At 54.1% G+C, this 23,802-nt stretch overlaps 1 protein-coding gene across 2 annotated transcripts in view; it reads left to right on the forward strand.

Moving 5' to 3' along the window:
• Positions 1-1,810: 1,810 nt before the first annotated feature.
• The window catches only part of PITPNM3 (PITPNM family member 3), a 97,228-nt gene continuing 75,236 nt past the window's right edge, over positions 1,811-23,802 (forward strand). For both annotated transcript variants that reach the window (XM_070389271.1, XM_070389272.1), the window contains exons 1-2: positions 1,811-2,013; positions 20,024-20,119. In XM_070389271.1, the coding sequence (XP_070245372.1) occupies positions 1,992-2,013; positions 20,024-20,119 (118 nt within the window). In that variant the 5' untranslated portion in view covers positions 1,811-1,991. The remainder of the gene's footprint in view (positions 2,014-20,023; positions 20,120-23,802) is intronic.

Here is a 23,802-nt window from a genome sequence, read left to right on the forward strand (position 1 = left end):
ATATTATATAGGGAGTGCCTGAGGGTTAAATGACATGATAAATGTAAAGCCCTGAGCATACCGCCTGCCCACGCATGGCTAAGTCTACCCCCACCACGCCTGAGTAATGGGGAAAGGCTGCAGGGATTCACTCACATGCTCCCAGCTGCTGACGGATGGCGCATGCTGGCCAAGAGCTCTGGCTACAACCTCAGAGCTGCTGAAATTCTGTCTATTGGTCAGCACTGCTGTCTGGTTCCAAGATCCAGCACTCTGGGGCCTGAGAGACTTCTTGGGATACGTGACTTTCAGTGCTAAAACCAGGGGTCTCTGGCAAATCAGGCTGGTTGGTTCCTTTGGTGAAGCGACACTAGGTGGTTTGGACAGATTGTCCTTGGTTTGGTTGAATGAGGTCCCAGAAGGACCCACTGGGGGTGGGGTCATACAACCTGCAGATTTCAGCTAAAACAAAGGGAAACATTCCCACGATCAGCAGTGTCCAAAGATGGAAAAACTCTTGTTTGAGATACTGAGCTCCTGGTCCTTGGATGTAATAAACCAGCAGCTGAAGGGCCACTTGAGGGGGATCCTGTGGATGGAGACAAAGTCCCAGGGTGAGGCGTCAATGCTGGGCCAAATGCCCACTGAGGACCCTTTTAGCCCCACATGTGCCCTGTTTCTATAGACGGGTTAATGGGACCCTGGAGTTGGGACCATGGCTAGCCTGAGCATGGAATTATTCTTTTCCGTGGACAGCAGGAGTGGGACCGGGTGGGTGGGGAGATTGGCTACAGGTTGCAACTGGGTTTTAGCCCTTTCTGGTTCCTCAGAAGGAAGCCGAAAGCATCTTCCCAAGGGAGCTTAGCTTGGGGGTTGAAAAATCACCTGAGAACAGATACCCCCAGCCCTCTCCAGCAGCAGAGAGCCCGGCAGCCGGCTATGGGGGTGTTGGGAGCTGCCAGAGCCTGGTCAGCCATCTGTTGGGCCCATGGATCTGGCCCAGCCCTGGGCTAGGGATAAGACTGCTCTCTCCCCTGGGCCTCCCATCTGGCTATCCCCCAAGTGCCACCGAGACAACTGGGCTTCTCTCATCCCCTTTTAGGGCTGGACCGTGAATCCCTGGCCACCACCAGGCAGAAGCTACAACACCAACCTCCCCAACCTCTGCTGGGCCTGTTTACCAGGATGTCTGCCCCCCAGGTTTGGGAAGCGAAGGGGGACTATTGCTCACCGCTAGGCTCCTGGCCTCCCCAAACTGTTCCAGCCTGGAATCCCAGGGGGGCTCTGCATGTGTTTTTACACTTTCCTTTAGAGCTAAGGGCACAGAAATCCCTTCCCCTCTGAGGCTAGTTTACACCCAGGTTCTGGATCCTAGAAAACGATTCCATGGAGTGGGGGCTGATGGAGGGTCCATCTCGTCTCCTATCCCTGGAGCCACCTCCCTCTTGGCTTCCCGGGAACCTCCCCAGGTCCTTTCTTCCTTTCTGTCTCTCCTCTCTGTTCTCTGTCACTCTCCAGGTGCCAGGGTCTCGAGTCTGCTCCAAATTTCTCTCCCCCTCTCCCGTCGGTGTTTCGGCCGCAGAGGTGTCTCTAGCGCCCAGTCTCCGTGGCTCTCGCCCACGACTCCCGGTCCGCGTGCCCATCTCCGCCCGGACCGCAGTGTCTCCGCGTCTCCGCGCCCGTCCGGGACTCGGAGCGGAGCGTGTTGGAGCGGCGGCCGCGGCCCCGGGCGGGGGTGCGGGCCCGCGGGGGCGGCGTTGGGCGCCTTCCTCCGTCAGTCCCTCCCCGGCAGCGCGGGGGGGCCGGCGCGGCCGCCGCTCGGCGCCTTTAAGGGAGCGGGAGGGAGCGGCGAGGCGGCGGCGGCTGCGGTGGCGGCGGCCGCGGCGAGCGGGGCGGGGGCGCGGGGCGCGGCGCTCGGAGTCCGCTCGCGGCCGGAGGCGGCTGGGCGGCCGGGACCGGGCTGGGAGCCGCGAGGAGCGCGCGCAGCGCCGCCGGAGCCCGCCGCCCGGGCCATGGCCAAGGCGGGCCGTGCAGGTGAGGGCGGGCGCCGGGAGGGCCGGGCCGCCGGCTGGGGGAGGGACTCGCGCGGCTTGAGGTGGGGGGGCTGCCTGTTCAGGTGAGCCCCCGGCGCAGGTGGGCGGAGGTTCTAGGCGGGCCGAGCGGGCGGCGGCGCGGCCGGCCCCCTGGGAGCGTGGAGAGGGGGCTCCGCGCGCCCCGCGTCCTTCCTGCGCCCCCGGTCACCTCGTGGGACACCGCGTCCCCTCGCCACCGCCCCTCTGGAAAGGGCTAGGTCCGCGGCGCCCCTGCCCGGCCCGGCGGAGGGGAACGATCGCCACCCTCCCGAGACCCTGGGCAGACCCGGGCGCGGGGAACGAAGGCGAGGTCCCGCGGCTGCAGCTCTATCCCACGCCCCTCGCCCAACCCCAGCGCCAACCAGGACGCGCCCCCTTGTCCTGCCGCTCTCGCTATCCAGGGCGCGACAACCCCCCCCACCCCCCCCCCCCCAGCTCAGGCAGGAGACCCAGATTTCTTCTGGGGAAGGAGGGGTGCTCCGCTCTGCACCGGCTTGTGAGCAGTCCCGCCCCCTCCCCCTCCCGGACCCTGGGAAGCAGCGCCTCAGGGGCCGAGGTCTGAAAGGGGGGGTGCTCTTCTGCGGTCCCCAGGGCTCTGCCCTCCCCCAGACCCAGGCCGTGTAGTCCGGGGTGTGAGGGAGTGGGCGTTAGTCATTTGTTCATTCATTCAGCCAGACGTTCATTCACCAACATCTGCTTTGTGCCAGGCCCAGAGCTGGGCACTGGGATGAGGAGGTGGACCGGACGCTGCTCCTGTTCGCACTTTCTGGGCCCGAGGGTGACTTGGGAGGTCGCTGCAACGAGGGTGGCAGCAAGCCTGGTCACGGCAGGGCCGGCTTTCGAGGCTGGCATGTGTAAATCTCCCATGAACTCACACCCAGCCTGTGACGTTGGCAGGTGCCATGGCACCCCCTCGGACTCAGCAATGGTTTGGCATGAACCTCACCCTCTCTCCATCAGTGGTGGCAATGATGGAATGAGTGTGAGTTCACTTCTGCACACACTTGGAGTGGATTCTGCTGGGCTGTGTGTGTAAATCCACTGCCGCCCCTCGGATGCTGCCCTGATCCTGGGCCGGGTCCTGATGCTCCTATACATATGCTGGGTGTGTGCTTTGGGTGCCTGAGAATACACTCCTGTTCTGTCCCCTGGAGTCCTGTTGGGGTGGGGCTGGTTGTGTGCGACACAGCCAGTGAGGAACACATCTGAACACTCCCTTTCTCACTTCCCTCCCTTTTCCTCTCCAAAGGGAGGCTCCAGGAGATGACACCCATGGGGCTGGAAAAGGCGGCCTCCCTGGGTCCTTGCCCACCCCCATTCCTCACACAAGAGCACATGGCAGGTGTGTGTCCCCCCCACTGTCCTCGCTCCCCGTGTGCACACGTGTGCAAGTTCATGCACACCCCTTGCACACATCATCTACCCGAGCACCATCAACACAGCAGCAGTTAACAATTGCTGCTTTTACTAGGCACTAGGCAATGTGCACCACCATCCCGGCAGGCAGGAAGTGTTACTCTTCCCTTTTGAAAACATCTGCAAACAGAAACTCAAAGAAATAGCTCCATCCAGGTGGCCCAGAGGGTCTACGCAGAGCCTGGATGTCGGGCCAGACTGTAAGGACTTCTAACGATGGATTTTCTCCATTGCTACCCTCAGAGGTTCCAGCCCTTCCACTTTGGTCTGTGGGTTGTTTGGTCTCTAGACCGAGAGTCTGTGGGAATTTGTTCCTGTGACAGGTGAAGAACTGCTCTGCCCTGAGCATCGGTGCCTCATGCTATTCTAACATCTTGTCTTTCCTGCTGCAATTTCATGCTCGGCCCTTTCCCTCAGGGCAGCACAGACCCCGCTTCTCCTCCATGGGTCCAACAGCCCAAGCTCCTCCCTCCCACGCTCAGCTGCCACCCCAAGGAGCCTTTGGGATCGACCCTAGCAAGATCGGATTACTTCTCCTCTTCTGAGTTCTTCCAGGCTCCTTTGCATTTTGTAAAAGTCCCTTCTCTTCCTAAGCCTTCTAAGCTTGCTGACTTGAAGACAGCAGGCGGTAATGTGTGCATGGAGATTGAAGTCTGTGAGGATGGACTGGTGAGCTTTACAAGAGAGGGAGTCCTCGGAGACAGGAGCCCAGGTCCTTCTCTTTACAGCTAGAGAAACTGAGACCCAAGGAGGGGATGTAACACAGACAGGGGTGGCTATTCAGGACCATCTACTGTGGATGGACAGACTGACAGTCAGAAATGATCAGAACTTCATCCTGGGGGTGACATTAGAACTGAGGAAGGGTGAAGGCTGTGAGAATCTGGCCTGTGAATGAAAGAGTCTGCTCTGTGGCCTATGAGGTGTTCTATCTAAATCTGGCCAAGAAGGCCATTGACTAGAGATAGAGGTTTGGGCCTCAGAGCTGCCCTAGTGCCTGACTCCAAGGTCACCAACACTGTAGTCCTTTGAGAGCAGCCCAGACTTGTGCAGTGCACACCCTAAGCAACCAGCCATGGCTGTGTCAACAGAGTCACACAGGAGCTGAAGGGAGGCAGTGAAAGGAGCTTCCATGTTGCCAGGAGAACCCAGGTACAAGAGAAAATGTAATCAAGTCTTAGAAAGGATTGGATAAATGGCAGAGGGTGGATCCCAAATGGGAAGGTTTTAGTCACACAGACCAGGATGGTTATAGTGTGTCCAGTCTTGAGAGAAAAGGCTAGGCAAGAAGAGCCCTTGGTCTTGGCTTGAGGGAACGCTTGATCTACTGGACAAAGGAGGAGAGATGCTACCTATGGGATGAAAGTCTGTAGTAGGGAGGAGAGTGGGAGAGTGGTAAGGGTCTGGGAAATGACCTCTTACAATACAGAGCTATCTGGCTATCAGGCCTCAAGTGAGTTGTAGACAGGGAGGAGGCCAATGGGGGCTTGAAACAGTGAAGGCTGAATTCCTCTAGAAGCTGGGCCTTTAAAGGCTGGCAGAATTTGGACAGAAAGGTGGCAAGGTGCAGGTAAGACCTCCTAGTCTTGGGAATGGGAAAAATGTGCCTGTAGAGGGTATAAAGGGGGTGGGTGGGGAGGAGGTGCCAAAGGGTGGAGAAAGTTGGCTGGCTGTGGAGAAGGTTCCTGGAGGGGTGCAGAGGGCTTCGAGAAACTCTGGAGAATATGGAAGATGGGAGGGACGCGTAAGGTTTGGGTGTTTTGACAGATCCCTCCTGGGAGGGCAGAGAGAGAGGCCAGCCAGGCAGGGCTCAGTAGGGAAGGGTTTGCGCTGGTTCCTGCCAGCTACCGGGCCCCTCCCTTCCTCCCTACGCCCCTCTGGCCTCAGCAGGTTGGCAGGCGGGTCAACCCCGGGGGCAGGACAAGTGGAAGGCCCCGCCGGGGCAGGAGCCGAGGCAGCAGCCAGGACGGTTTTGGAACCTCTCTGGCTGGGCCAGCACCGCCACCTGGAGAGGCTGGGCGGGGGCTATAGGGCTGGGCCTTCTTCCAGGCTGGAGGAACCAGTTTATTTGCTCCCAGGTGTTGGGGAGGAGCCAGCAGGCTGGAGTGTATCAAACCCAGTAATTTGAGTCAGTAAAATACTGATCCTTTAGGAGCAGAGCTGGGGGCACGCCTTCAGAAACTCATGTTCAAAGCATTTGCTAGGAGCTGACACTGAGGCCTGGGGAGGGGGGCCCAGTGGAAAAAGGTGGTGGCAGAATTGGGCCCAGAACCTGTGTCTCAGGGATTTGGTGAACCCGATTCTGCTGTGTCAGCTGCCCTCTCACCATCCCAAAGTCAGACCTCCTCCTGGGCCTCCGCTTTGTGGTCCCCGGGTGGTGTGTATGGTGGGGGGATGGGGGTGAGGGAAGTGGCCGGATCCCTCAGAGGACAGAATGTTTCAGAACTTGGGAAAGGGACGAGCTCTGAGATTCTCAGGACTTTGGGGAAGAGCCAGGAGATTTGAGGCACGTCTCAGAAACTCCTGAGCCTGGGGTACCAGGATGGCTTTACTGTGTATCTGCTGAAGGGCCTTATGATTCTGCGTGGAGATGGCAAATGCACCTTTGCAGGTTCCTAGGGAGCCGTGTGCACATGCTCAGTTGCTTCAGTCATGTCCGGCTCTCTGTGACCCCATGGACTGTAGCCCTCCAGGCTCCACTGTCTGTGCGATTCTCCAGGCAAGAATACTGGAGTGGGGTGCCATTTTCTACTCCAGGGGATCTTCCAGACCCAGGGATCGATCCCATTTCTCTTACGTCTCCTGCTTTGGCAGGTGGGTTCTTTACCACTAAGGCCACCTGGAAAGCCCCTAAGGAGATGGCTAGGGCCAAATCAGACACCAGTGCCCCAACTCAAAGCCCTTCTAAAGCTCTGCCTCCAGGAAGCCTTAGCGGCCTTCTGTGCAGTCATAGAAGTGCTGGAGGTTGGGCCTGTCTCTGGTTCCTCTGCTGAGTTACCTGTCATAGCAGTCAACCTGGCAGGCCCCAGCAGGCTTCAGCCTGAGGCCCTTTGGTGCCTCTTAGCCCTGCCTGTGGTGAGGTTTGGGGTAGTGAGTCAACACAGCACGGTTCGTGAAACAGAGTCCCACAATGAGCACGTGGTCCTGGGCCTGTAAACCCTGGTGGCGGTCTTGGCTGGTGTTTGGGAGTCCAGTGGTGGTACACAGAGTCTGAGGACATGGCTAGACCCCCTTCTCTGGGGCCCTGTCTGTGTCAGACTGGCCAGAATGTGTGATGCTTTCTCATATATGTCTTAGTGGACTGCAATAGTTCATGGATAGAAGAGTCTTGGAGATCTTCCGGTCCTACCGGTTAATAATGCAGGTGGGAGACCAAGGCCAGAAAGGCAAAAGGTTTTACTCTGAGCTCTGGTGTCTTCAAGAACAGAGGGTATGAACTCCCAAGATCAGTGAGGACTTGAGGACTGGGGGCTTCTTTTTGATCTGGGTGCCTCCTAGAAATTCCCTGGGATTCCAGGCTTGGGAGAGGGTCAGTGACTAGCATTCCAGGAACAATCTGGCTCATTTTGGGTAGCAGTCAACATGCTTTCCTATCCAGCAACATGCCAGCGTCTCTTTGAAGTAGGGCTGATGTCATTCCCATTTTATGGATGATAAAACTGAGGCCCAGAATGGTTAAGTATCTGATTCCAGGGTCACACATGAAGTTAGAGGCAGAGCTGGAATTAGAACTCAGGTCTCTCCTTCTCTTGGATTCAGCATTCCTGGGAATTTGACTGTGTAACAAAGAACAGACCTGGCTCTGTCACTGGTTGCTCTTGAACTGCCCCTCTGGGCCTCAGTTTTCTCGCCTGTAAAAGGGGGACGAGAAGGAAAGAGCTGGGGGGACAGGACAGCTCTGAGTTTGCTCTAGTTGAAACACTGCTCTCTTCCTCCTCAGCCTGTCTCCCCATTGCTTCACTGTGCATTTCGGCCCTCACCTCCTCCCATCTCCCTCCTCATGGGGACCCTCCCAGAGGCTGGTGGGGATGGGAGGACAGATGGGGAGCTGAGGATAGGCATTTGGAGAGCACCTGCCTCCTGGGGGTCCCAGGACCCCGGCCTACCACCACATCTGCAGCCAGGAGCTTTGTGGAAGAGGGTGGCCAGGGCCCCCAGGGAAAGGGCTGGGGGTGGGAGTGGGGAGGAGAGAATGCATAACAAATGAGTTTGGAAATCAAATAGGATCTGAGCTCCCCACCCACTCCCTCAAACCTCTTTATACTCCTTCTTTTAAAATTCTTGTTTTCTGAAGAGAAGGAAAATGCTACCCGGCTCCCCTTTTGCAAACGAATGGGCGCCTTAGTGAGTCACGCAGGAGGTAAATGCCACCTCCAGGGCCCCATGTCTGCCTGCCTGCGGAGGCCTGCACAGCTGTGTGGCCACCAGCCCCCATGGGGGTACACGTGTGGGGTGCCCCCTGCCTGTCAGAGGCTTTGGGGTGGGAACTGGGTGCCTGCAGTGGAGCCTCCACCCTGCCTCCTCCAGGCTCTCTCCAGGGTGGCATTTTATGAGGTTCAGTTGTGGGTGGGACCACGGCTCAAGTTGGGGCCAGGCCGAAAGCAGGCATGGCCACATCAGGGCTCCGTTGGAGACTCGGGGAGGGGCTACAGGGGCTTGGCTGTGACCTGTCCGTGGGGTGAATTCAGGACCTTCAGGGAAGGTTTTGTGGCTGTGGGGCTGCCCAGGCTGGGGGCTGGTGGGAGAAGTGGGGGCAGGTGCTAATGAGTCTGTCTCTGGAAACCAGAGTTCAGGGGCACTAAGCTCTTCTCCCCAGGTGTCCTGGCAGGGGCATGGTGTGTGTGCTTGTCTGGAGTCTTGTCTTCCTTTTGGATGGTCGGCCTGTTAATTTGCAGACCTAGGGCTGGGGAGGCCAGGGAGGAGGTGTTCCTCCTTCCCAGATGACCTGTTATTCCAGAGGGAGGGAAGTGGCCGTCTGTTAGCCGGGGATGCCAAACAAGGGTTGAAAGCAAAAATAGAAACACGTCGGGCTTTGTGTCTGGGAGGGGCACCGAGTTCTAGTGGATCCAGAGGCCTCTTCCGAGCTGTCTGCCGCTGATGCTGTGTTTGCTTGGCTCAGTGTTTGCAGAGCACGTCACTCCTGCGCTCCTGACCTCCTCGGGGATGCATCTAGGTGTGCAGGCTCTGGGCTCGGGCTCCAGGGGCTGCAGCTCTTTTGTGAGGCTGTCTTCAGGGGGTTTGGAGTGGCTGTGGCCACCCATCCGTCCCTCAGACACCTCTGACCTTCCCTGGATGGCTCCCGAGTGGTTCAGCTCACTGCTGTCTGGATCAGAGCTCCTTTTGGCCTCCCATTCCCTTCTCATCCCCCGACTTCCCACCTCCCGTGAAGCTGGTCTCAGCTGACCGACTCTGGAATCATCCCTTGTGGTAAAAAGAGCTATTTTCAGCCTTCCCATTACTGCCCAGTGGGGGGGGGGTGGTGTTTATCCCTTGCTGCCGTTTTGTTTCCTTCTTGTTCAGTGTAAACTGGAGCGGTGTGGAGAGCATTCCACAGCCCCACCTGCGGGGTCCCGGCTGGCAATTCCCTGGTGCTGTGATTTGGCACCAGAGGCAAAGCCTAGTGGGGACAAGGCCACCTTGGGCCCCCTCCCTGTGCTATAGTTGACCCAGGGTAGCAGGGTCACCAAGGCTCCCGTGGAGTCACCTCGGCCTTGGCTTGTGGGGGCCACTCCCCTGCTGCTGCCCCATTCAAACTGATGGCAGCCTTTGGTGACCTTACCGGCAAGCTGGGCAGCTCACTGAGGTGGGGAGAGTGCTTTAAAAGAGCCCCCAGCATCCTTTGTTGAGTCTATGACAACCTCCATCCCCCCAATCTGGCCTCCCCACGCCCTGGTTGGATGCCTGGGTCCCTCCTGGTCTCTGTTCCCTGGTCTGCACTGCGGGTCCTGGGGTGATTGGAAGGGGCCCCTCTGTCCTGGTTTTTGGGGCTCCCCTTCCCCTCCCCCACCCTTCTGAGGAGCCTGCAGGTGGCAGAGCCATCAGTGGTGAACTGGCAGGTGCATTGGGAGCTCCCGTTAGAGGCAGGAGAAAGCCTCTCCCGTATGGAGCAAGAGTCTGGTGGGACGGAGCGGGGACATCTGGGGCTGGAAAGAATTGTTCCAAATAACTCAAAACTGTTGGGAGCCGAATTGGCAGAGCAAAACGAAAGTACAATAGATAGCCAAAGCTATTAATCACTAATTATCTCCTAAATAAAGTAATTAATGGGTATTTAAGTGGCATATTTATGAGACACCAGCAGGTCTTCAAAAACCACATTTTTTTCCCCCCAGAGCAACTAGTTGGGCCAACTGTGTCCTGCTTGGGAGACTGGGGTTGTCATCCCACCCTCAGGCCTGCCAACCTCCCCACCGACACCCCTGGGCAGGGAGTGTGACCCCATCTGAGCTTCTCCCTTTGTCATCACAAACAGGAGCAGAGCTCCTCTGAACTGACCTCACTGGGCTGTCCTGGGGACCGTAGGAAGTGCCTGCAAACCCCTGGCAGTGGTGGAAAATGCTGCACAGAATTTAGTGTTAGCTGCAAAAATAGCCTTGAAGTTATATGCTACAGCCCCTTGATGGTGCCCAGTGCTGTTTATGGCCAGGGTCAGGCCGCAGTCGGTGGCTGGAGGCATTGCTTTTTTTTTTTTTGAGTCGTTGCTGAATGTGTGGTTGGGTCAAGGCTTAGTTTGTGGCATGGCCTGTGGTCAGCTTCATGGCCTGTTTGAGATGGGGTCCCAGTTATTCTGTGATTGGGGTTGTGACTTGATCTATGGGCAGCTTGAGGTTAGGCTATGGTTGAGGTCAGGGGTGGGCCGTGGTTAGTCTGAGGAAAATTCTGCAGCCTGGAGTCTCAGCCTCAATCCTTGAGTCCACCCCTGGACTGATGGAGCTACCTGGGTGCCCTGGAGACTGTATTCCTTCCAGATCCTGCAGGATCTGGGCTTCAGGTGCTGGGAACCCCAGCATGCAGGCACTTCTGGGGTGCCTGGCATGTCCCCTGAAATAGCCCAGCACACGAGCTCATCAGTGGTGCATACAGCAGTTTGGGAGATAGTTAGGACCTGTTTCTATAGCAACCAACCCCCAACCAGCACTGGTTTCCTTCAATAATGCCTTTTTCTGGAAGCAGCTTCTCCTGGCCTCTTGTTTCTCCCTGGGTGGCCCCATAGCCCCTTGAAGGCTGAGCATGGGCTGTTTGGCCCTGATTGATCTTGTCAGGCTCATCCTGACCCAGAGAGGGGCCTGAGGACATTCCCTATGGGATACTTTCCTGAGAGAGGGCTCTCCTGAGATCTACCTGGTGCTGGGCCATGCTGAGCATAACAAGAACTTTCTCTGGTCCTGGGCTAGGAGAGGCTACAGGCCTGGGGAGGATACCTACTGAGTGTTTTCCTGGAGGAACCCACAGCCCAGTGTAGCAGGCAGGCCTGGACCTAGTCTACAGACAGGCGCTCTGATGGGCACAGGTAGAGGATGTTACGAGACAAAGAAGAGGCAGGTGCCCAGACCAGCGTGGGGGTCAAGGAAGGCTTTCAGCTGGGGGCTGGGGGCTGGGGATGGAGGGTATTTCAGGTACCAGGGGCTTCAGCAGCAAAGTCTTGGAGGGAAAGAACATGGCATGGTGGAGTGGGGGTGCTTCCCAGTAGTGGCATGTTACTGGAACCCAGACTGATGATGGGCAGTGGGGCTTGGAGAGAGTGTAGGTCCTGGCTTTAGGTAGCTCAAGATCTGGGGGATGGGGGCAGACAAGACACAACCCCAGGGAGCTGCACTGGCAGAGAGGAGAGAGGCCAGCCATGCACCAGAAGCAGCCCCAAGAGTGTCAGGGCTCAGGCTGTTCTAGCTTCTGGGTGAGGCCAGCAGTGCCTGCCCTGCCCTCGGGGCTCCCGTTCCAGGGGCTGGAGGAGAAGGAGAGGGGCCCATCCTTGGGAGCGTCCACTGTGAAAGGATCAAAGAAAGCCCCGCGGATATCATGATTTATTTATTTTATTTAACAAACCCTTTTATAGCACTGTCTGAGTGCCAGGCACTATGCCAAACCTTTTTCAAATATTCATTCATGTGATCCTTCTAGCAGCTCTAGGGGAAGACTGTTATGATCCCCATTTTACAGAGGAGGAGACTGAGGCACAGAGTGCTGTAGTGACATTTATTAAGATCACTTGAGAAGTGCCAGAGCTGGGATATGAACCAGCCCTTCCCTGGTGGCTCCGACGGTAAAGAATCTGCCTGCAATGCAAGAGACCTGGGTTCAGTCCCTGGGTCGGGAAGATCTGCTGAAGAAGGAAATGGCAACCCACTCCAGTATTCTTGCCTGGAAAATTCCATGGACAGAAGAGCCTGTCTTTTCACTACTGGGAGCAGGAAGGGATAGTGAGGGGCGAGGAAGGCAGGGCTCTGGGAGGAGGGGCAGAGAGGAGGTGGGTCACATCCCTCCCTCCCACTCCCTGCCCCTCCTAGTCCCCCCTCGCACCCCTGCCTGCCTGTAGGAGCCTTTCCCAGATTGTGTGCATCTCTCACTGCATCCAGTGTGTAGAAGGACCCCTGGGACCTCAGGTCAGAGCTGAGGAACGGTGAAGTGTGCCTCTATCTGTGTGTGTGTGTGTGTGTGTGCCTGTGTGGGCCACATCTGGGCTCTGGACTCTACATGTCCTGGCTTCCCAGGTGGCTCAGCAGTAAAGAATCTGCCTGCAATGCAAGACCTGCAGGAGATATAGGTTTGATCCCTGGGCCAGGAAGATCCCGTGGAGGAGGGCATGGCAAATTATTCCAGTAGTCTTGCCTGGAGAATCCCATGGACAGAGGGGCCTGGCAGGCTACAGTTCACAGGGCACAAAGAGTTGGACATGACTGAAGTGACTGAGCATGCGTGCATGTTCTCTACATGTCTGTGTCCAGGGCAGCCTGATAATTTAGCAGCATTGATGATCAGCAGTTAAACCCAGATGCTTGTGCTTGTAGAACCTGCCATTCTCGTGCCCGTGTGTGTGTATGTGGACACAGCAGACAGACTGGAGACAAGGGACCTGCCTGAATGAGCCCTTTTCTTCCGAGGCACAGATTGCCGGGATCCAGCAGGCTGGCCAGGTCTCAGTTTCAGATGTGTCCTCAGGCAGGACTGGGCACAGAAGCTGTGACCATGGTCACGGGCGGCAGGCTCAGTGCCGGGCACCCACTTTGGCCAGCTCAGAGGTGCTGTGACTCCCTGGAGGCCTGGATATTGTCACTTGAACCCATGCAGGGCCATGGCGGTCACAGCAGACGCCCATGTTCCCTCCCTCGCTCTTACAGTTGAGGAGAAATTTCTGGGTCCAGCATCTCTTGGAAATGGCCTAAAAGATTGCTTTGACCACTGTCTCTCCTCCCTCCTCTGTTCCCCAGCCTAGCCAACTCTGCCCCTACTTCCTTTAAGGCTCAGTTCTGCCTCGTCCTCCAGGAAGGCCTCCAGGCTGCCTGCCTCTGGAAGGTGCTGTCTACACCTCTCCGGGCTAGGTTGATGTGGTATTTCACCCAGGGGCCAGGCCGCCCACCCCTCCTTTGTCCCTTGCCCTAAGCCGGGCCACGTAGGCTGGGCCCCAAGGCTGGCACTGGGGCCAGGGATTGAGCCCATTCAGCTTTGTCAGAGCTCATACCTCCTAGGCAGCATCTGGTTCAAAGTCTGGCCCAGGAGGAGTTGGTCAATGCCTCCTGCCTCCCTCACTTTACTGGGCCAGGGCTTTCCTTGCTGTGGACTCTCTTTCCCCTCAGACTGGGCTCCCAAGAGCAGGGTGGTGTCTCCCTTCTGGGGTGGGGAGCGCTGACCTTCAGGCAGGAGCTGCCCTGGAGTCCCCGGTAGAGGGCAGAGCACCCACTGTTGGCTCCTGTCTGTCTGTCCATCTTCCAATTCCTGTGTCCATGGGAACCAGGGCTAAGGTGGGGAAGTGGGTGACTGCTGGCTGCACTCATGCTGGGGAGACCCAAGCCTGTGACAAGGTCAGGGAGACTGCACTGGGCCTGATGGTGGCGGGCAGATGGATCAGGAGAGGAGCAGGAATGGCTGCCCACAGCCTCTCCCCCTGCACCCCACTCCTTTGAGCTCTGCTGGGGAACCAGTGCACCATGGGGTGTGAAGGATCGTTTGTTTCTCTGGATTGCCAGGGAAGGATTGGGGTATTCCCTTTTCTCTTTTACCCTGATTTAGAGTGTTTTTTTTGGTCTGTGCTGGATGGCTTGTGGGATCTTAGTCCCCTGACCAGGGATCGAACCCACACCCCCTATATTGGAACCATTGGACTGCCAGGGAAGTCCCTTGATTTAGAGTTTTGAATAAGTGTGATAGAGAAGGTGGGACAGAAGGAGAGTCTGTTGGAGGATGTAGGCTGAGCCCTGGAGACCCTGCAGCCTGGGGGAGAGAAGCGAGGAAGAGACCTGGGCTCCTGCCCTGAGCTCTGCTGCAGAGCACACCCTGTCTGGTGGTCCTGAGCACAGGCCCTGGAGTCAGATGGACCTGGGTTCGGATCTTGCCTCATCCCTTATGAGCTTTATGACTTCAATTGAATGACATCACACCTCTGAACTTTATTTCCTGAACTGTAAGATGGGAATTCATAACACCTGCTCTATGGGACTTGGTTAGGATGAGTTTAGATAATACCTGTGAAGCTGCCAGCAGATCATTTTTTGATTATTTGCTTGTTTAACAAACACCTCTTGGTTCTCTTCCGCCTGGGACCCTATACTGGACACAGAATGCAGAGGGGTGAAGGACAGGGACCTACCTTAAGGAGGTTGTGCTTCTGGGCCTTTGCCCTCACTGATCTGGGATCTAGGCACCCACCTTCTCTGACTCTCAAGACCATATGTGGCCTTTAGCGACCTGACCTGAGACCCCCTACCCCTTGGGAGATTTTCTGAACCTCTTGGGCATCTGAGTCCCCTCTTCTGGAAGTAAGCAGGTGATAGACTCTGGATAGAAGTGAGAACCTTAAAACCCACCTGTCCTGAGCTCCCATCTATGACAGGCAGGTGAGCCCTACCTGCTTGGGCTCCATTTCCTCTCTCACCTCTTCTTATACCTGTTTCCCTCTGTCACTGGCTCCGGCCACGTGGGTTTCTTTCTGCCCCTTACGGGTAACTTTGCCCTTGCAGTTCCTTCATCCAGGAAGGCTCTTACTCTCATCCTCTGCCTGTCCATGCCACGCGTGTGTGCCAGGAACGCATGCACACACATGGATGTACACACCAGCGCTTAGGATGTCTGGCTCTTTCTCACCATTCAAGTCTCCACTGACCCTCCACATTTTCAGAAGTCTTCCTCTCATGCCCTCCCAAGACTCTATATCAGTGTTTTCCTTTTTTGAAATATGACCTTTGCCATTTGCTAAAAAAAAAAACAACCCTGCATGCTGGAGGAAGAGATGAAGGGAACATCTTCCTCCATAAGCCAGGTGACGGCTGCTTCTTAACATGATCTGTCCTTTTTTTTTTTTTTAATAATTTTATTTATTTGTTTTATATTTGGCTGCTCTGGGTCTTTGTTGCTGCTCGAGCTTTTCTCTAGTTGTGGAGATTGGGAGCTACTCTCTAGTTGCGATGCGTGTCCTTCTCATTTCAGCAGCTTCTCTTGCTGTGGAGCGTGGGCTCTAGGGGCCCCAGGGGCTCAGTAGTTACGGCGCGTGGGCTCAGTAGTTGTAGTTCCTGGGCTCCAGAGAACAGACTCAGTAGTTGTGGCACACGGGCTCAGTTGTACCATGGCAATGTGGGATCTTCCCGGACCAGGGATTGAACCTGTGTCTCCTGCATTGGCAGGTGGATTCTTTACCACCGAGCCACCAGGGAAGCCCACATGATCCGTTCTTATAAGTTCTTTTTTGCACCAGGGTAGATAACTGAGATCCCCATACGTGTTGAATACCTACCTTTCCAGAGGCTGTTTTGAGCAGCCTGTCTGCAAAGAGGGAAGGACTGTAGCAGGTTCAAACTTAGAGTGTGCATTTAAAAACCAGTGAAGGTATTTTGAAAACAAAGAGGATGGCACTAAACCAGATAAAAGATGCTTTTAAAGAGAAAATCAACTGTAGATACTGACCACAAAGGAGATTCAACACTCAGGTGAAGGGTTCATGTGGGAGGAGAAACAGCACTGGTCCAGTGTTTATAACTCACTGGGTGACAGAGTTCTTTTGGAGCCGAATGCCCTTGTCATCATCCCTCGGTGGATGTACGGATCCACGCATTCATGCCTGTCTGTTCTCTAGGCTATGATGACACTGTAAGAGACACTTGAGGGAAAGGGCACAGTGGAGGTGGGAAGAGACGGTTTTCCTTTCTTCCTAGCACTTGCCACTGCCGAAAGGATTATTGCTTCCCTGTTTTAGGTCTGCCTCCTCTGTCCCCCTGTAGACTTACACTTTGGGAGGGCCCCACTCTGTCCCTCTTATTCACCCCAATGTCCCCAGCACCTAATACAGTGCCTTGCAGGATGGGCAGCTCCCTTTGACACCCCCGAAGCCCCACTCCCTTTCTGACCATCTCTAGCTGGAAGAATGTGTCCTTCAAATGGAGCTGAACCAGGCTCCTTGCAGGCTTCCCCGCTGCCGGGCTCTCCCCACTGGGACTCCCAGCAAGTCCAGCCCATCACATGGTGTGGGTGTTGTGATGGCCTAAGGTGGTGGTAGCCCCAAGGATGGATGCGGTGGGGGAGGCGAGGGAGGGACAAATTCCAGAGCTCCCCTCTTTTCCTCAGGCCCTAACACAAGCTCTCTTTAGGAGGGGGAGGTTGACAGGAATGCTGTTGCCCTTCTTTGTTCGTGGCTGAAGTGAATACTGTGCGGGTATGAGACCCACCATAGCCAGTCCCTTCTCGTTGAAACTTCGCTATTTAAATTCAGGAGACAAATCGACACAGATATATCTTTAGATGAACCCACCACTAATTAAACTCTTGCTGCTCATCATACAAAACTCAAGGACCAAATAGATGAGGTTAATATGACTGTCCTGACTGTCCAGATTCTTGCTTTCTTAGAAATGGAATAGATTTGGACAGCAAGGGATATTTGCACATTCATATCATATGTTTGATAGTTTTTATATCCTTGATATCTGTTGATTGAGAAAACATAAAATAAATGTAAAATCAGGAAGGATTTTAAATGATTATATTTTTGAACCACAGAAATCTTCGCATACATTTAATGTATACCTATGCACTTCTTTATTTTATTGTATTTTGCTGCTATTGTAAATGGTATTATTTTTCAAATTTCAAATTCCATTTGTTCATTTCTGACATACAGGAGTGCAAGTGACTTTTGTATTTTGATTTTCTATCCTGTCATCTTACTATCCTCAATAATTAGTTCCAGTAGGGTTTTTGGTTTTTTTTTTGGTAGACTTTGTAGAGTTATTGTTTTCTAGATAAACAATCATGCCATCTGAGAATAAAAGCAGTTTTATTTTTCCTTTCTCATATGTATACCTTTTATTTCTTTTTCTTGTCTTATTTCTCTAGCCAGAAATTCCCCCATATACATTTGGGAAACGGTCCCATAGTCATGTTAGAAATACTCACTTATGGTGTTTCTGGATTCTTCCAACTCCCTTGCAATAAATCCAGGGTCATAGGAAGGAAATTGCTGATCAGACTGTCATGCCCTCCACACTGTTGTGTGAGAACGAAAAGCTTAGAGCGTCCCCACTGGGAATGTGGGGGAAGACCCAGATTTACACCCAGAAGTGACTCCCAGGTCGGTTTTCCTGATGATCTCTGCCTTTTCTGTGTTTCAGAACGTGCTTTTTGCTTGGCTTCAAGCCATGAAGCTCAAGTGGGGTGTGTGTTTGGGAGTTTGTGGTGGGTGGGGCAGGAGGGCCAGGCAGGAGGGCTGGGGCCCTGGGCTGACCTGTGCTGGCCTCTCCCTTCAGGAGCAGTTTGTGTTCTGGGATCTGGGCTCAGGGCAGGAAACGGTGTCAGCACCCTGCAGGGTAGCTGGGTGCAGTGAGCTGAGGCTGCAGCGACTTTTCTGGGGAATGCGTCATGAGGTGTGTTCTAGCCAAGGCTGGGGGAATGCCCACCTCGTGCTGGTTCATTTACATCTACTATGTGCCAGATCAGCTCCTCAAACATCAGTTGGAGTTGAAAAGTTTCAGGGGAAAGTCTCTTTCGGGTTACCTATTGCACAGATGGGGGAACCAAAGTAGGGGCATTGCTGATGCAAGAAGCCATGTGTACTAGATGGCCAGGGCTGAACAGAGGAAGATAAACCCTGTGTGCAGGGTGGTTTTACTGTTTTCCATTGAATTACGATGCAGTGAATTGTAAGATGCATCACTATTTTCTATACCCCAAGAAAGAATAAACAATGCCAACAAAATTAGGACACGCCACCAAGTAAGATACACCCCAGTTTTAAAGCTGTTGAAGTGTGGAAAAAATGTACATCTTAGCACTGATAAGATGAATTTATGAAATTAATGGGCATATGAAGTTATATGTGCAGTGGAAACATGGAGTTTTCCCTGCCTCTTCTTACTAAATTTTGCTCTGTAGAGGTAATCCCTATTCCATTCTTCCAACAAGCTCGTGCGGGCACGTGTGAACTTTCCTCACTTTATAGCTGGCGAAACTGAGGCACAGACAGGTGACATCATACAGCATCTAAGAGGTGAGGGCCTGAGCTTGAATCTGGGGCTCTTCCAACCTCAGACCCTGAGTTCTTAACTAACATGCTGTACATATCCTCAGTGTGCAAGCAGGAATATATTTTTCAAAAATGAGATAAAAAGAAACATGGTTCTGGGACCCATGTGCATTTTTTTGTTTCTCTTAACCATACTCCGTGGGTATCTTTCCATGTTAATACATAAGGAGCTACTTTATTTTTCTACCTACTGCAAAGAATCCCCTTGCTAACTGTGAATATACATCTGGTCCTCTGTGGGTGGACACTGGGATTTCTTCCGGTTGGTGGGTATCACCGGAACACTGAGTTGATCAACTGTGTATTGCCATCTTTGTCTACTTCTCTGATTACTTCCTCAGGAAAATTACCAGGTCAATTTTCTCCCAACACTTTTATGGTTTTAGTGTTTACAATTAGACTGGAATTCATCCACAATCTCCAGTATTTCACGTGTCTTGGGAGCCGTCGGAGGGCTTCCTGAATGTGCCAGATACCAGCTGCTTTCCTGAGAGTCCCAAAGTGCCAAGTAAAGAGGCTCTGAAAATGGGGGGCGGGAGAGAGAGGCTCCTGACCCAGCTGTATCTCTGGTCTTCCTTCCCCTGGTCCCGGGGCAGGAGGTGGGTTGGGGCTGAGTTTGGGGCCCCCAGGGGGCCACATTCTCTGCATTCACTTGTTCCTGTCTGCTCTGGAATACCCCCCAGCCTACATTCTGGCCTCTGCAGATATTAATAATAATAGTAGGCATCATCACTGAGCCTCCCGAGATACTGGCGCTGAGCATGCATTATTTCTGATCCTTCCAGCTCGGGATTGATTGTTGTTGATATTTTATAGACTGAGAAACTGAGGCTGCAGTATTCAGTGGGAATGGCTGCTAGGTTGTAAGTAGCAGAGACGGGGCAGAACGCAAGCTCCGGTCCCCTTTCTCTTAGTTCGGGGCTTTTTTCCCCAGGGGAGGCTGCAGTCCCAGCCTGACTTGCACACGTGTGCAGCAGACATCACTTCTGCCCATCAGGATGTCAGCTTCTCCTCTCCTGCACCCTCTTGAAGCTGGCCATGGCCACATGACTTGCTTTGGCCAATGACACCTGCGCAGAAGTGTGTCGCATGTGAGACATGTTTACGACTGGGCATGACTTTCTGTGCTCTCCTCCCCTGCTTCTGAAAGCCTTGGAGTCCCTTTTTGAGATGCTGGCATCGTATGGTGGCAGCTATGAGTGACTGCCATGGCCAGAGCCCCCTTCCTACCTGTGTGTGAGTGAGAAATGAACTATTATTGTGTTAATATTTAATTACGCATCCATTTCTTTTTGGCTAGGTCTTTCACTGCAGTGCGAGGGCTTCTCTCTAGTTGTGGCATGCGGGTTCCTGGGCTTAGTAGTTGTAGCGCGCACGTGGGCTTAGCTGCCCCACGGCAGGTGGGATCTTAGTTCCCCAACCAGGGATCCAACCTGAGTCCCCTGCACTGGAAGGTGGATTCTTAACCACTGGACCATCAGGGAAGACCCTGTTACTGTTTTAAGATCTTTTATTAACACAGCAAAACTTACTTGATGCTTCCTGATACATGTGTCACCTTGGCAATGTCTCTTAACTGTCTCTGGTCTTGGTTTGGGTGTGTGCAAAATGAGCACCCTTGTTCCTGCCCCGCCAAGCCATTTCAGAGAGGTGTTTGGGGCTTAAATGAAAGCACAGCAGTGGGATGGCTCTGTGAGGGGCAGGGCACTTGAAGTCAAGAGGGCAGGGATGTGCAGAGTGCTAACCAAACCTTGGTCCAGGGTCATCTGCATCTACCTCCTTCATGCCAAGACACAGTCACAAGCTTGGCTAACAGGTGTGTTTTCTTTGGCAGGTGGCCCTCCCCCGGGCGGTGGTGCCCCCTGGCACCTTCAAAACGTCCTCAGCGACTCAGTGGAGAGCTCTGATGATGAATTCTTTGATGCTAGAGGTGAGTGAATCCCATCCTCCCATCGATAGCTGGGTGACCTTTTTTAGAAGCGCCAAGAAAGGGTGCTACTGGGAGTTGATCTCTCTCCCTACTCAGACTCTGTAGTTCGTTGCTTCATAATCACCCAGTCTGTACGTTCCCCCAGGGCTGGGGCTCAGCGCCCCATCACGCATTCTTTGAGCTATTTACTGAGTTGCTCAACTATTTCAGGTGCTCACGGTACTGCAGGAAACCAACAGACATGGTCACTGCCCTGGTCAAGCTTACAGTCTAGTGGGAGAGGCAAACATCAAGCAGTGACATGAAGGAAAATACAATCACAAATGGAGAATAAGGGACTTCCCTGATGGTGCAGTGGCTCAGACTTGGTGCTCCCAATGCAGGGGGCTCGGGTTCAATCCCTGGTCAGAGAACCTGATTCCACATGCCGCAACCAAAGATCTTGCATGCTGCAACAAAGATCGAAGATTTTGCCTGCAGCAACTAAGACCTGGAAAAACCAAATAAACATATACATACTAACAAAAACCCCAAATGGGGAAAAATACCTCTGAATAAGAAGAATCAAATGTTAATAGAGTGATGATGGGGATATCTAATTTAGGGTGGAGGTCCTTAACATCCTCTCTGTAGAACTGAGGGTAGGAGTTGGCTAGGTGAAAAGTGAAAAGAGCCTTAGGCAGAGGACATAGCAGGTATCATGGTGCTGAAGCAGGAAGGATGGGGCCTTCCAGGAACTGAAGGAAGCCTGTGTGCTGGGGGAGAGGAGAGATGAGACTACGTGTAGGTAACATGAAAGATCAGCCTACAGATGGGATGGGGAGCTGGAGTGGAGTTGGAGACCAGTTAGAAAGATCATAGCAGACTTTCAGGGGAGAGACGATGGAGGAGAGGATATGTCAGCTCTGCATTTCGGTGCTGGGTGCTTGGCCAGCACACCAGATGTAGCAAGGGGCACTATATAAGTGAGGACGGAAAAACAAGAAGCATTATAAAGGGGACATTCCTGGTGATCCAGTGGTTAAGACTTTGCCTTCCAATGCAGGGCGTGCAGGTTCGATCCCTGGTTGGGGAACTAAGATGCCACATGCCTTGGCAAAAAATCCAAAACATAAAACAGAAGCAATACTATAACAAATTCAACTAAGACTTAAAAAAAAAATGGTCTACCTCCAACAAAACTCTGTATAAAAGCCTTGTAAGGATTGGAGAAGAGGGCACTAAATGGGGCGAGCGTTTCAGACTAAGAGATTGACCTGAGCACAGTCTCAGAGTTGGAGATGGGCAGGGCAGGTGTGGGGATCAGTGCGAGGCAGAGTCTGCCTGGACTTCAGGAGAGAGGACCCTCCCAGCCGTGCTCCTGAACTGTGCAGGGGTGGGTGAGACCCACAAGCCCAGGAGGGTCTTCAGTCTAGGAGGGTCCTCAAGTCTTGCTTGGCCAACTCAGCTCCCCTTTGGGAAGTCACCGTATTTGGGAGATTGACTTACTCCTGAGATAGAACCAGCTTTGAAATGCCTGGCTGAACGGGGTCTTGAAAAGAGAAACGGAGCATGTGCTGGGAAGACCTCTGGACTCAGAGCAGGACAGTTGGAACATGATCTCAGACAGTTGGAACTTGGCATCACAGAACATGCCATTGACTTGTTCTGTGATGTCGGGCACGTCTGTCACCTGCTCTGGGCCTCAGTTTCCCTATCAGCTCTGTGTCTCCAGAAATGGAGACTGATTTGGGGAGGAATCACAGTGGGGTTGGCGGTGGGATGATGTCCCAGCGTGAGGCTCTCCCATTTTTGACTCTGGGTGCCAAGTCCCCTTCCTGATGCCAGCCCCACACCAGCCCATTTTGGGCTTCTTGCCTGTCTCCCATTGGTGTCTGCTTGGAGTGGCAGCCGGGGCTGACTTTCTCCATAGCAACTAACCCACAGTGTGACAACAACGGCTTCAATATTTTGACGCTTAGAACACTTGCATTTAAAATATTTTTGCAGTTCATCAGGGCTCTGCATTCCCAGATGACGAGGATGGCTCACGGCGGGATGCGTCTGCAGGAGGCGCCGGTCAGCTCCTCCTCCATCCCAATGGCCCGCACACCTGTCTTTCCTTTGAGCAGCTGTGGCTCCCTCCTGCTGCCCTCCCCTGCGGACCCTCAGCATTCTGTCCTCTGCTCCTATCATCTCACTGCTCGGTCTGCAGTTCCCAAGTTGGCCTCATTTCTGACGCCTCTCTTACGAGTGGTCCCACCTTCTCTTCCTTCATCTCATCTCCTCCCCACTGTCCTCACTTCCTCCATCTTTCTGTCCCTCCACTATCCCAGGATTGCAGACTCTCCTGCCTCTTTCCCTGACTTCCACCTCTCAGCACTGCCTACCGGACTCTGAACCTCACGTCTCCGCATGCCCCTTCCTAGGTCACCTCTCCCAGAGCATCCATAGCTCTCAGTTGCATGGTCCGCCCACAGGCTGCTGGAACCTTCTTCAGTTCTGAGTTGCCAACTCCCCACCTCCTGTCTGTTCCCTGAGGTGTCCCCGGGCAAGGACTCTGCATGTTTCCTTGGCTCGGGGCAGTAAGAGGTGAAGCCAACCTCCTCCGTTCCCAGGAGCTGACTCAAGCCAACCCAGCAGCTCTCTCAGCATCGAGGGTCCAGCCGTGGGTGTCCGTCCGGCTTTCTGGGTGTGCTCTGAAGGGTCGCCTCCCTGCCTCTTTCCCCGGTCCCGGGCTGAGGTCTGACCTGACCTGGTTGTGGTCTCGGTCCCCACCTGCATCCTCCTGCCTCCATGGTTCTGCCTCCCCCTGCAGTGGAGCCACACTGTCAGGAACAGAGGCCAGAGCATGGAAGGGGCCTGTCCAGATCACACATCAAGGTGGGACAGGGGCTGGAGCCAGGAGCTTAGTGTCCAGGCCAGGCCTTTTCCTTTGACTTATTAATGAAGATGGGGCCCTCCTCCCTCCGTTTCTCCCACAAGCTCCAGCCCATTGGTCCAGCACTGGGGTTAACCAGGGGGACGGGAGATCCTCATGGATCATGGTCTGGTAGCAGAAGAGAGACTCTTAGGCTCTGGGGGGCTCTGGTTGTGTATGTAAGGAAGGGGAGGGACAAGGAGGGGCACTCAGGACTATGGAGCTCTCTGGGTCTATAGCAACCCCTGGGCAAGATGCCGACTCCCTGGGCCATGGCAGCAGATGTGGGGCCTCAGGGTGATGCTGCAGGGTGGGTGATGGGGTCCAGGTGCCCCGACCCAAGAGGCTCCATACCCTATCCTGTTGATAGAGTCCAAGGAGAGCTGGGGAGCCATGGCAAGGTTGGAGTGAAGAGTGAGGGGAAACCCATGGTGGCCAAGAAGTGACATGCCTCAAACCCAGATCATGTCAGGGCTGGGGGTCCTCAAGGTCTTTGAGTTCAACACCCCCACTCTATTTTACAGGCTGGAAAACTGAGGCCAGAGAACTGGGAAACTTGGTCAGGATCACACAAAGAGTCAGGCAGAGCAGGGGCTAGAATTCAGAGTCACTCATTCCCTCTCTCAAGTAATTATTGAGCATCTGCCCATCAAGTACCAGGCAGTGTTCCCTGTATGGGACACAGGGCAAGTAGACCCCATCCTGGCCCCCATGGATTTATTTATTTATTTTGGTCATGCAGGCAATGGCACCCAACTCCAGTACTCTTGCCTGGAAAATCCCA

This window comes from Bos mutus, chromosome 19, assembly GCF_027580195.1.
Source record: "Bos mutus isolate GX-2022 chromosome 19, NWIPB_WYAK_1.1, whole genome shotgun sequence".
In the NCBI taxonomy this organism is placed as follows: Eukaryota; Metazoa; Chordata; class Mammalia; order Artiodactyla; family Bovidae; genus Bos; species Bos mutus.